Raw genomic sequence first — 13,943 nt, forward strand, 5'->3', positions numbered from 1 at the left:
ATTTAAATTACATTGCACATAAATCGCCTAGTTTGTTTCCTAGAGCAATAAGGTTGACAATCATTGCACAGAACTTTCGTTTGTTCAAAACATGGCCGCTGCAACAACATAATTATACAAAAGTATGATAAGTATTCTGCATGTTTATAATTTGAACAGTTGGCCCAAGAAAATTGATATTTTCTTTACGAATATTTTAGATTTATACAGAGAAAAACCATTCGTACGTTCAAAAAAAAAAGACAATGACCTGCGAGCCACTCGAAGCCATATTCCCGGGGCTAGAGCTTTGTGCCTTATATTGCTGTATAAAAGGACCTCCAAATTAATGCCAGAACAAATTTTGCTTGTTTGATTGGGTTTTACGTCACACCGACACAGTATCTATAGGTCATATGGCGACTTTCCAGCTTTACTGGTGGAGGAAGTCCTCAGGTGCCCTTTCGTGCATTATTTCAGACACGAACTAGCACCTCAGTAGAACCACCGACGTTCTGTAAGCTAGCTGGATAGCTTCCTCACATGAAAGAATCCAAAGTCCCTGTCGGGATTCCCACAGCGGTGAGGGGCAAGTGGTTTGAAGTCAACGACCTTAACCACTAGGCCAAGGACGCCCCGCAAGAACAAATCGCATCGGAATCAGGCAAATGTTTTTTTAGAAAGTGGTGTTTTCTTCGAAATATTTTACAGTTGATACTAGACAAAGAACAAATCGCAATTCAAAAACAACGACCATGGCATGGGGCCACATTCCTTGTGCTAAAGCTTTTTACCTTATATTGCTGCAAAGAAAAGAACATCCAGACTTATACAAGGGCCAACCCACAACGGAACCAGACATATGTTTTTTGGCACTAGAAAATGGTGCATTTTACCAAATATTCCACATTTTATATAAAGAATAATTCGCAAGTCCAAAAAACAAACAAAAAACGACCATGCCATGCATGCCTCTCTAGGCCATATTCTTTTGGTTAGAGAATTGTGCCTTATATTGCTATAAAAATTAACCTCCAAACGAATGCAAGAGCTAATACACAACGGAACCAGACAAAAGGTTTTTGACGGTTGGCACTAGAAAATTATGTATTTTACGAAATATATTACACTTTACATAGACCAAGAACAAACCGTAACTCGACAAATCAACCGTGTCAATCTTGACAGAGGTCATGTTTCTAGCGTCTGAGCGATGAGCTCTGAAACGTCTTCCTAACTGATCCCAACTTAGTTCATTAGGAGTATCACTAATGGATTTATTGCTTACATCATTTTGGCATCAAGTTGTAGACGGGCCAAAAAGTGGTCGTCGTCAATCAGCATCTGTTCAAAGGTAACTTGACAGATAGATATGGAATGCCGGTAGGGACATGCCACTTTGCTTATTTGCCAACTACTTAATTGCTTATTTGCTAATTGCTGATTTGCCAATTTGCTTATTTGCTGATTTGCCAATTTGCTTATTTGCTAATTGCTTATTTGCTTAAATATATATATTTTTATGCTAAAGTCTTTGTAGTCTTTATTTCAAGCTCATGAACCTATATCATGTTATTATGTTTATAAAGTTTTGTTAATTATAACTTGTGACAATTAGGATCAATCCATCATTACCTAGAATATAGGTAGAAAGACAGATGGATACATTTTAATCAATTTCGAAAAAAATAAATTCAGTTTCAGAAAGTAGTTGTTTTTTTAATTATCTTGAGTTTCAGTTTTAGCTCCACTATTCAGAGAATAGGGATGCTGTTCTACCCACCAATGCATTGGTTTTCTTGGTAACTTGTTTTTCTGTCATATCTCTGTTACTTTTGCTGATTCATGCATCTTACTGCAACTTTGCATAAACTTTGCGTCACAAGCATGCATACAAAGTACATGTACATGAAGAAGCTGTGCCCGTTATATACTGAATGTTAAGGTCACCAATGTATTGTACTGAGAAGCCTTTGTTTTTCTGTCATATCTCTGTTACTTTTGCTTATATCTAACTGTAACTTCAAATAAGCATTAAATAGGCAGCATGCATACACAATATTCAAAGAGGCTTTGTCCATTATACCCTAGGTCATGATCATGGTCATGGTCACATGATAGCATGTAAAATGTACAATATGAAAAAATGGAAAAGTGTGACCAAATTTCAAAAACATTAAACCAAAGCAAAATGTTGATGCACAAACAGACATAAGTGATCTCAAAATCTTACAAAGCCAAAAACGCAGCCTATTGCTTAAGTGCAAAGACAAACACCCGTGTTAAGCATGTACCAAATGTATCATTTGTGATACTATGTGTTCGTACCACTAAAATGAGGCCCTCTGCGACAAATCTGCTGAGAATAACGACATTTTATATGCCATAAAATAAGAAATAGTTTTGTTTTCAAGTTCTTTTATTTTCAATCTTTACCCAATAATGTTCACTTATATATGACTAATCAAGTGTTTATTATGCCATCAATCTCTGACTTAAGCTGCACAAACAGATCTATAGCTGCAACACGTTATAAGGCAGGCTCAAGCACAGATGCTGGCGGGTTACATCCTGCCCCTAACGTGATACGCGTCTGTAAACACTATATCAAAATTATTTTAATATTTATCAAATACGAATTGGACATTTGTTACAACGATAAAACCATTAAGTACTTTATTGAGACTTAATTGGTGGTATATGGTATTTTTTCATACCGGTATATGTAAAAATTGCTTGAAACCAGTTTTAACGATGTCCAATTCGTGTTTAAATATTAAAATATTTTAAAATGAGTGTTTACAGGGGCATGTTTCACGTTGGGGTACGGGATCAGACCCAAAGCGTCTGTGTTCTCAAGGACATGTCAGCCATCAGCTGTAGACATAAATCTGCGTAGGCATCACTGCAACTAAATTCATAGATCAACAGTAGTCTTGAAAAAACACTGAATTTACAAGAATACTGTTGGTAAAAGTTAACAGATCTGACTCAACTTGTTGTCTGTAGTCAGATTTTCCATATCTTTCCGGCACAGTGTAAAGTATTTCTATTGCAAAAAAGCAAATTAGCAATTGGCAAATAAGCAAATACGTAATCCAGCGGTTAACAAATAAGCAAATTAGCAATTCAGCAATTGGCAAATAAGCAAATTTGTCGTTAAGACTATCAGCCATTGGCAAATAAGCAAATCGGCAATTAGCAAATAAGCAATTCAGCAATTGACAAATTAGCAAATTGGCATGTCCCTACCGGCATTCCATAGATAGAAGCTTCAAAAGTAATTTCGCACGGATGTGCCGCAAAACATGCATGTACATGTTTTCTTGCGTATCATCAGACTATCAGAATCTTACATCGGCTGTCGTTATAAACCGGAAAAAAAAGCTGTAAGTATATAACTGTTGAAACGGCGGTAAAAAGGCTTAGCAAACAGTAACCCGAGAGATAAATATTCCCGCCTGTGAGGACAGCCGATGGTTGATTGTGGTTCTTACATATAACATGTAAATCATATTTGGGAAAGACATAGAAAAAAATAACACTACAGTAATGTTTATTATAATTCTTTTTAAATAGCGTATGAATTTACAACTAAATTGATAACTGCGAAATAACGTCATCCTAAGCATGCAATTCATTAAATGACACGCGGTGTTGTCCTCATTCAAAGCACGCGACTTGTCTTACAGAAATGCTATTATCACAGGAATGAAATTCTTTTAAAGTCGCGCGAGAATGACGTCAATAAATTTCACCACAGGAGGGGGATAGGGGTAAAGCTGCACCGGTGTAAAAAATAGATAATCTTGTCAAGAAATCTGCAAGAAAACCCCGTTTTATCCCTACTTAAATCTTCGTATAATACATGACGAGTGCTTTAAATGACGTCATCCATGCGCACCTTTTATGATTTGACGGAACTAGGATTTATTTTTAATAAAATGTTCGTTCCGATTAAGGACTAAATTTGTTGTGAGCATTTGCTCGCTCCGTTTTTTTTCTTCAGAATAATCGGTTTGTGTGTGTTGTGTTGACTGTTGTTGAATTGGTTGGGTGCGCACGCGCGCGTGCGTGCGCGCGCGCGCGTGTGTGTGTGAATTGAACTTTTAAACATTTAAAATATCTTAACTCTAATTGAGATATTAATCGCACTTAATACCTATTTTATTATATTACTATATTACCTATTTCATAATTGTGTGTTTTAGTTCCCAATTTGATATTTAAATTTTAATTTTTATTTAATAATTTTAGGCTTTTACACCTCTAAACCTTATAATTTCCAATTCTGTTTACTGTCTTATAAGCTTAACTGAATCACCTAGAAGATAAAGAAATTGTGACATTTAAACTTCAAGTTGTTATCATTTAACTATTCATCTAGGTTATCACCTTTAAATTACGTTATTTTTAGAAACAGAACTTAAACAATTATAGTGAACATTAAGATGTTATAAAACTAAAATGGATCGCTTTATGTTGTGGTTTATATTCGGACTGTTCGGTAAACAAGTTTGACATAATTGTTTGGAAATGTAGTTATTAGATATTTGCAGTTTGATATAGTTGTAGAATTTAGTTGCCATCATTTTTTTTATCTGATTACCAAGGTAGTTAAAAAAAATTCGGGATGATATAGAGGGTGAGATATGGTATCTTAAAAAACAAAACAAAAAACAAAACAAAAACAAAACAAACAACCTAACCTTTTATGTTGACTTCGGTAGTAACGAATTATTAAAAACAGTGCCTAAAACGTGTTGATCTATGGTTCGAACAACATTGTTATAGTTTCTTCACAACAGCAGGTGTCAAGTTCGTGTGGCAACCGTAAAAAGTTGCCCTGTGCTTCAATTCAGTGTTGTTATATTGTTATATTTTTCTGGTACTTCGGGATCATAGATGCCAGCGCTTTTAAGTGTTGAAAATTAAGTAACCGCTCGAGACGGTGCTAGGGACGTGAGGGATGTTGCAGTTTTTCATTATCCCTCATGTACATAATCAAACCGGGTCTGCAATTTTCATGTCATTTCGTTGTATTTAATTCTTCTTAGGGATCATCCCTTTTCCAGATGTTTATATTATAATTATTATAATTATTTATTTATTTATTTTGAATAATAATTATTATAGTTAAACCATGACAGTCATTCATGCAAAAGAAAATGTCTCTTTCATAAACCTTGATTGATTTAAACACTTAAAAGAAGGCAGCAACGTTGTTAGTGTCTCAATGAAGAAACGGTTTAATGAATGCTTTTGAAAAATAGTCACTTTGTTAAAGTTCAAGTCATTTCATTTGAGGGGAAAGTAGATCAAAGATAAATCTTAACATGCCTATCTTAAAATAAGATTGATATATAAATACATGTATATTGACGCTAACTAGGAAACAATAAAACATTTAAGATGCTAAAAGGATGCGACGCATTTACCAACTGTATCTGTTTCAATTGTATTTTTCCTTCGTATTAGCAAAGTCTAAATGGCTTAGTCGTTATCCGAATTGTCGTATGCGTCCGAATAGTTGCGACATATAGTTGACTCATTTTTAGCGCATGTTTTCTTATCTTTTTTTAAATAAATTTTATATTTATCGCTTTCTTTCGTCGAATAAACCATATACATTGTAACAATAGTGATAATTGATTTGTTCAGAGGATTTATACTAAAAGAACAATTGCGAACAATTATGAACCAATGGAAAATCATTTTAATTACAGCAACAATCAGGACGACACAGTCTTCCACAGACTGTACCGATTTAGACAAAGACTGTGCGGAGTATGGTCATGATTACATATGTAATGGCGACTACCTACCATGGTCCAAAATACACTGCCAAAAATTTTGTGGTCTCTGTCCAGGTGAGCAACTTAATCTTTCAAGTTTAAGGGATTCTTGCAGTGGAATGGTTTCTAAACACACCAGCAACTTTCTCAAACCTTCTTTTTTGGTCTCAAGAGATGTCGATATCCATCCATCCATCCATCCATCCATCCCATCCACCCACCCAGCATCCATCCATCCATCCATCCATCTAATGTAATACCTTATAAAATTAGATCCTGGCCTACGTATAGGAAAGTTACTAAACAGGACTTAATTTCAATTAAGTAACTTCCTGAGACAATTTTTACAAGGGTACACTGAATTTGTGACTGATGCACCGAGGCAATGCTAGTTACCTCATAGAAAAGAACCTGAATCATATTGTACGTGCTTTCGTTCAAAGGTGCCTGACGTCTAATATCCCCTTAATACCTTCTTATATCTATAATAAACATAATGTATGAAGGGGTAGGGTGTGGTATGTGTTAGACGTGTTTAAGGTATGTCCACTACGTTGTACTTTGCTGACATTTTGCTATTCTTTTTGACACATTACTGCATGTTCAGCAAACTTTCTTTTGTTGTTTAACTGGTGGCATGCTCTAAATCCATAATTAAAACATGGTTAAATCCATAATTAAAACATGGTTAAATCCATAATCAAAACATGGTTAAATCACAATCAAAACATGGTTAAATCCATAATCAAGACATGGTTAAATCATAATCAAAACATGGTTAAATCATAATCAAAACATGGTTAAATCATAATCAAAACATGGTTAAATCCATAATCTAAACATGGTTAAATCCATAATCAAAACATGGTTAAATCATAATCAAAACATGGTTAAATCCATAATCAAAACATGGTTAAATCCATAATCAAAACATGATTAAATCCATAATCAAGACATGGTTAAATCCATAATCAAAACATGGTTAAATCATAATCAAAACATGGTTAAATCCATAATCAAGACATGGTTAAATCCATAATCAAGACATGGTTAAATCCATAATCAAAACATGGTTAAATCACAATCAAAACATGGTTAAATCATAATCAAAACGTGGTTAAATTCATAATCAAAACATGGTTAAATCATAATCAAAACATGGTTAAATCCATAATCAAAACATGGTTAAATCCATAATCAAATCATGGTTAAATCCATAATCAAAACATGGTTAAATCATAATCAAAACATGGTTAAATCATAATCAAAACATGGTTAAATCCATAATCAAAACATGGTTAAATCATAATCAAAACATGGTTAAATTCATAATCATAATATGGTTAAATCCATAATCAAAACATGGTTAAATCATAATCAAAACATGGTTAAATCATAATCAAAACGTGGTTAAATCATAATCAAAACGTGGTTAAATCCATAATCAAGACATGGTTAAATCATAATCAAAACATGGTTAAATCCATAATCAAAACATGGTTAAATCATAATCAAAACATGGTTAAATCATAATCAAAACATGGTTAAATCCATAATCAAAACATGGTTAAATCATAATCAAAACATGGTTAAATTCATAATCATAATATGGTTAAATCCATAATCAAAACATGGTTAAATCATAATCAAAACATGGTTAAATCATAATCAAAACATGGTTAAATCATAATCAAAACGTGGTTAAATCCATAATCAAGACATGGTTAAATCATAATCAAAACATGGTTAAATCCATAATCAAAACATGGTTAAATCCATAATCAAAACATGGTTAAATCCATAATCAAAACATGGTTAAATCATAATCAAAACATGGTTAAATCATAATCAAAACATGGTTAAATCATAATCAAAACGTGGTTAAATTCATAATCAAAACGTGGTTAAATTCATAATCAAAACATGGTTAAATCATAATCAAAACATGGTTAAATCCATAATCAAAACATGGTTAAATCATAATCAAAACATGGTTAAATCATAATCAAAACATGGTTAAATCCATAATCAAAACATGGTTAAATCATAATCAAAACATGGTTAAATCATAATCAAAACATGGTTAAATCCATAATCAAGACATGGTTAAATCCATAATCAAAACATGGTTAAATCCATAATCAAAACATGGTTAAATCATAATCAAAACATGGTTAAATTCATAATCATAATATGGTTAAATCCATAATCAAAACATGGTTAAATCATAATCAAAACATGGTTAAATCATAATCAAAACATGGTTAAATCACAATCAAAACATGGTTAAATCCATAATCAAGACATGGTTAAATCATAATCAAAACATGGTTAAATCCATAATCAAAACATGGTTAAATCCATAATCTAAACATGGTTAAATCCATAATCAAGACATGGTTAAATCCATAATCAAAACATGGTTAAATCACAATCAAAACATGGTTAACTCATAATCAAAACGTGGTTAAATTCATAATCAAAACATGGTTAAATCCATAATCAAAACATGGTAAAGTCCATAATCAAATCATGGTTAAATCCATAATCAAAACATGGTTAAATCATAATCAAAACTTGGTTAAATCATAATCAAAACATGGTTAAATCCATAATCAAAACATGGTTAAATCATAATCAAAACATGGTTAAATCATAATCAAAACGTGGTTAAATCCATAATCAAAACATGGTTAAATTCATAATCAAAACATGGTTAAATCACAATCAAAACATGGTTAAATCCATAATCAAAACATGGTTAAATCATAATCAAAACATGGTTAAATCCATAATCAAAACATGGTAAAGTCCATAATCAAATCATGGTTAAATCCATAATCAAAACATGGTTAAATCATAATCAAAACATGGTTAAATTCATAATCATAATATGGTTAAATCCATAATCAAAACATGGTTAAATCATAATCAAAACATGGTTAAATCATAATCAAAACATGGTTAAATCATAATCAAAACGTGGTTAAATTCATAATCAAAACATGGTTAAATCATAATCAAAACGTGGTTAAATTCATAATCATAATATGGTTAAATCCATAATCAAAACATGGTTAAATCATAATCAAAACATGGTTAAATCATAATCAAAACATGGTTAAATCATAATCAAAACGTGGTTAAATCCATAATCAAAACATGGTTATACACATGTTTGACATTTCTTCAGAATTAAAAAAAACATCATGGATTTCTGAGGCACTATGTGCCTTTAAGCTTGTGCAGAGATACTGTTATATTTATCTTAAATGGCGAGATGTTCAACTATTTGAACAAAGAATTGCAATATCATTTCATTGAAGATAACAAGAGTAGTACGTATTATAATTGACGATCTTTGCTTGTGTTTATCTTACATAACACTGCTCTTTCATTGTGTTGATCTTATACATTTCAATCACTATTTGTGTTGATGTCGTACATTTCAATCACTATTTGTGTTGATATCGTACATTTTAACCACTATTTGTGTTGATCTCTTAAACATTTCAGTCCACAATTGTGTTGATCTCGACCCCGATTGCAATGAATATGGATATGACTACATTTGCCTTGGTGACTATATCCCATGGTCTCAAATCCACTGCCAGAGATACTGCGGCCTATGTGACGGCAGTAAGTTTTCTTTACTTATATACTTATAATTACTGTAAGGTATTCCATTAGTACATTTCGAAATTCAAATAAAGATCATTTTCTTTAGCTACTCCCTGCAAAATGATCAGATTTCAGTTTACGCAGTGTTAAGGTGGCTGTAAAGCTGCATGCCTCCAGATGAGCCATAATATTTCAAGAAAATCGTACTAGAGCATTTGAGAAGATATGTCATTATAATGTAAATGACTGACTTTGTTTATATTTGCAGTGCCAACTAAACCCCCAGTTACAACTACGCAGCCAACAACAACAACAACTACTGTCAAAGGTCAAACAACTAATATCTTTAGAATAAATGCCCACTTGTTTATTCTGACTTGCGTTTGCCAGCCGATGTATTTAAAGATATTTAGTATATTGGTCGTAATATTCTGCTTTTTCATATTATTATGAAATTTTAGTAGTCAATGAAAACATATTTTCACAAAGAAATTACGAAATACCATTGCACTGAAGTACTCTTTATTCATGCGGAAGAAAATAACAGTTCACAAACATCACATAAATACTCCGACGTAAGTACAATGTACTCGAGTACAGGAAACATGAAAATATATGCATTACAATGTTAAATTGTTACCCATCATGTTCATCTGTAACAAGATTGGAATGTTTTCAGAATTATTCATAAAAATGAATATTGAGACTTTACTCATAAAAAATGTGCACTGCTTTTTATCTGTTATTTCCACAAACAAAATATTCATGGCGTGATCTTTACTGTACGTAAGAGCATTTTATTTTTAGACCCTGGTCTGTAAATCAGTTCTCTTGCTTAGTTTAAGAATTTTTAGGGGAGCGGTGGCCTAGTGGTTAAGGTGTCTTCCTCTCAACCCATGGATTATTTGTTCGAGCCTTTATCGGGTCACGACCATGTTTCTTTATATGACACCAGTACTGGTTGGTTACAGGAAGCGCACTCGAATTTAATTAATTCAACTTGCAAGAACTTGTTTCGCAACCCAGCTTAAATAAATATGTTTAAACCAAACCAATAAAAAAATTAAAGAAGTGACACATTACATTTTGCTAAAGTAAGTTTCTGTTCCTTCAAACCAGTTGTTGCCACTACTACACGTGCTACAGCGAATGTGGTTTGTGTCGATCTTGATCCTGATTGCAGTGATTATGGAAACGACTACATTTGTACTGGAGATTACATACCGTGGTCTATGATACATTGCAACAAAACTTGCAACTTCTGTCATGGTACAACGTTGTTTATAATATATGCTTTTATCTAAATTTGTATTAAAGAGTAACATGACTTTTTTAATATTCAAGAGTGCAACATAGTTAAAGGTAATTTTTTTTTCTTCCCCCTTTTTTTGGCTATTTTTAAATTTAAGTTGAATTTTTTTTTAAAATTTTCCCAGGGAAAAAAATTTTGCTTTAAAATATTTGTATTTTTATAGAACTTTTCAAATAATTTTTGTCTTTTACTACCTTGACGCACGAACAAAATTTCCAAAAAATCAAATTTCCCTTAAAATGATTAATACTTTTTTGAATTTTTTCAAGGGAAAGTTCTTTACGATGGGGGTGAAAAAAAACTTTTTTGGAAAAAAGGCAAATTTAAATCCCTTTTTATCTATTTACCCATTTTTTTAGATTACGTAAAAATTAAACACCTCATTTTAAAAAAATGCTTTTAGTGAAATTATTTTTTTCTTTAAATAGAACCCTTTTAGGACGCAGAAGTGACGTGCGGGAAAATGGCCCCCCGACTTATATTTGTAGAGGGAATACCCAAAATTGGTCCCCAAATTCACTGCGCAAAATATTGTAATTTATGCCAAGGTAAATCTTTTTCACATCCCACAAATGAAGGGTCCGTCCGACAGCTTTGATCGCTCAAGGTAATATTCTGTTATTAAAATACGGACACGCCAAGAATGAAAGCAAGTCCCAATCCTTTTGTTATTTGATTGTTTAAATGATAAAGGTCCCTTATTCTATTATTAATTTAATAAATTACATTGTAAAGTTTTATCTGTTTACAGTCAGCTTGTGTATCTTCCGAATGTACATTCTTAAGGCTGCTTGTATTACCAATAATTCTTTTTTGAATTCAGTAACAACTTTACCCGCAACAACAATAAAACTCACGACAATTCCTTCAACAACCTTGCCATCTACGTCAACTCCAACATCCACAACGCCAACAACAACCGCGCCTACAACAACAACACCTACAAAAACCACGCCAACAACAACCAAGCCAACAACCACGCCAACTACAACGCCAACTACAACCACGCCTACTACAACAACACCTACAACAACCACGCCTACTACAACCAAGCCAACAACCACGCCTACTACAACGCCAACAACAACCACGCCTACTACAACACCTACAACAACCAAGCCTACTACAACTAAGCCAACAACCCCACCGGGCACGGTTTCTCCGAGTAAGTAATTCTCGTAATATTCTTTTTATCTTAAAAACTTGCCTGTAATGGCTGGAATGCGAGAAAAAATACGAGAAAAGCACCCGGGGAGCTAATTAGCCTTATTTCAATCATAGTCCTGAGACCTTCTTATTGAAAATGTGCCTGAGTTTAATTGTATACCCATACATGCACAGTGCGTAAACTGGAGTTACCCGCACTCCATGTACTGCACTGTCTGGTCTGTCGGGAATAAAAAAGAGAGCATGCTCATGTTTGCTGGGGTTTACTTATTGAAGGGATAACGATAGAAAAATCATATTCAGATGCCCGTAAATTGGTTACTTTTTCTGTTGTTTTATATTGTGACTGCACGGAATGTGTTTGTTTTTATTTTTGCCTTTTATTCAAAAGAGAAAAAGACATCAAAACACTAGGCAATCTGATAAATAACAAATTCAATAGCCTCATGTTTTGATGCTCTTTCTATTACTTAGCCTACATTATTTTATATTTCTCATACTGTAGTACGCCAAATGGATTTTGTATTTATATCATGCATAAATTTTAATCACTATTACAGATCATACTACTTTTGAAGATTTTAATATGTAGAAAAAATAGAATATTTAAAATGCTCATCTCTTTTATCTAAAATAAATGTCATAGAAAAACAAACAAATCCTTTCAAACTCTTGTATTGATTTTGAAATTCAGAATTGTAACAAACGTAGTAACATATAAATGATACAAAACAAGTGACGGCATCAATATGATTTTAGTACAAATAAATGAATGCAAACAAATAATCAACATGTCATGTTTTATCTTTCAATATTTAAATGAGAACTCAAGTGTTTAGTAATTGGTTTTCAGAGATATTTCATAATCGTTTTCAGAGGAGGCATGTGGTAATGTGTTGACAGATTGCGACAAATACGCGCTCAACTTATGTACTGACCTTGACCAAAGAGAATGGATGTGGGACAATTGCAGAGGGCACTGCAAAATGTGTCTACGTATGCTTTTAACTTATTAAATTTTATTTCAGATTTTCATTTTTTAAAGATATTATGAATACTTAGATTGCTTTTTGTGCATTAACTAAGAAAAGTGTAAATTTGCATTTTAAGAGCTCCATCACAAAAGCTACAAAAATATGTTGGGTCATAATCAGTCTTTCAAAAGTTTCAAGTCATGAACAGGGTCAATCAAACTGAGTGCATCTTTTACTTTTATCTAAATGTCGTTATATCTCTCAGTTTTTTTTTTGTTTTGTTTTTTAAACGTTTGATCGTTTTCTTGATTTTTGATGAAATATCTTTAAAAGATCATGTCTTTAATCTCAAATTAATTAATTAATTAATAATGTTCTGACCGAAAATTCGATGATATACGTTTGAGTTTTATGTTTTTGTCTTTACAGAAAATAGGCCGTGTAAGGATATCACTATCGGGTGCGCAGATTTCAAAGACATGATTTGCAGCGATCCATCAATGAGCTTAGAATGCAAGGATACATGCGGGATATGTTAAAATAATAAAACCTTATTTGTTACACTGGTTTTTGTTATTGTTTATAGCCATTGTCCGGCTCTGAGGTTGAAACAGTCAGACCGAATTTCTAAGGGAATTTCAATCGAAATATTAAATAAAATATAAATGAGGTAACAATAGTATAATGACTTGGCAGTCTGTATGGATATGTACCATGGCCTGACGCTTAATTAGTTGCAAAGGCTAAACACTTTTATCATGTTTAAATATGAATGAAATAAAGAATGAAACAAAAAACCAACAACAACAACAACAAAAACATCCAAGAACAACAAAGAACAAAACAACAACAAAAACAAACAACAAACCACACTAAATATTCGAATGGGTAGAAGTTAACATAACAGACCCGATCCCTCGGGTATAGGGCCGAGTCAGTTTACTAACATCTATGTAGTCTGAAATACTGTCCGGTTGCTAACCTTACTATTATGCTTACTATTGATACAATATACTTTACGGATTTAAGACGAATGCCTAAATTACCGTTACCAATAAATACATAAACCTTAGTAATGTTTATCAACTTATCGCT

The 13,943-nt window shown here is 32.6% G+C and overlaps 1 protein-coding gene across 1 annotated transcript; it reads left to right on the plus strand.

Annotated features, from left to right (window-relative positions):
* The first annotated feature begins 4,330 nt into the window (after positions 1-4,330).
* On the plus strand, positions 4,331-13,409 carry LOC132735345 (salivary glue protein Sgs-3-like). The gene is made up of 9 exons (XM_060722284.1): positions 4,331-4,486; positions 5,706-5,849; positions 9,291-9,413; positions 9,664-9,723; positions 10,515-10,664; positions 11,196-11,255; positions 11,531-11,872; positions 12,751-12,870; positions 13,278-13,409. The coding sequence occupies exons 1-9, from the start codon at positions 4,447-4,449 to the stop codon at positions 13,385-13,387; spliced, it is 1,149 nt and encodes a 382-aa protein (XP_060578267.1). The 5' UTR covers positions 4,331-4,446; the 3' UTR covers positions 13,388-13,409.
* The last annotated feature ends 534 nt before the right edge of the window (positions 13,410-13,943 follow it).

This window comes from Ruditapes philippinarum, unplaced genomic scaffold (genome assembly GCF_026571515.1).
Source record: "Ruditapes philippinarum isolate M1 unplaced genomic scaffold, ASM2657151v2 ctg3448_1_1_1_1, whole genome shotgun sequence".
NCBI lineage: Eukaryota > Metazoa > Mollusca > Bivalvia > Venerida > Veneridae > Ruditapes > Ruditapes philippinarum.

Coding starts and splice junctions, on each gene's coding strand:
- LOC132735345 (XM_060722284.1), top strand. CDS start 4,447: ATGGATCGCTTTATGTTGTGGTTTATATTCGGACTGTTCG. Junction 9,414..9,663: donor CTGCGGCCTATGTGACGGCA/GTAAGTTTTCTT, acceptor TTATATTTGCAG/TGCCAACTAAACCCCCAGTT. Junction 9,724..10,514: donor AACAACAACTACTGTCAAAG/GTCAAACAACTA, acceptor CCTTCAAACCAG/TTGTTGCCACTACTACACGT.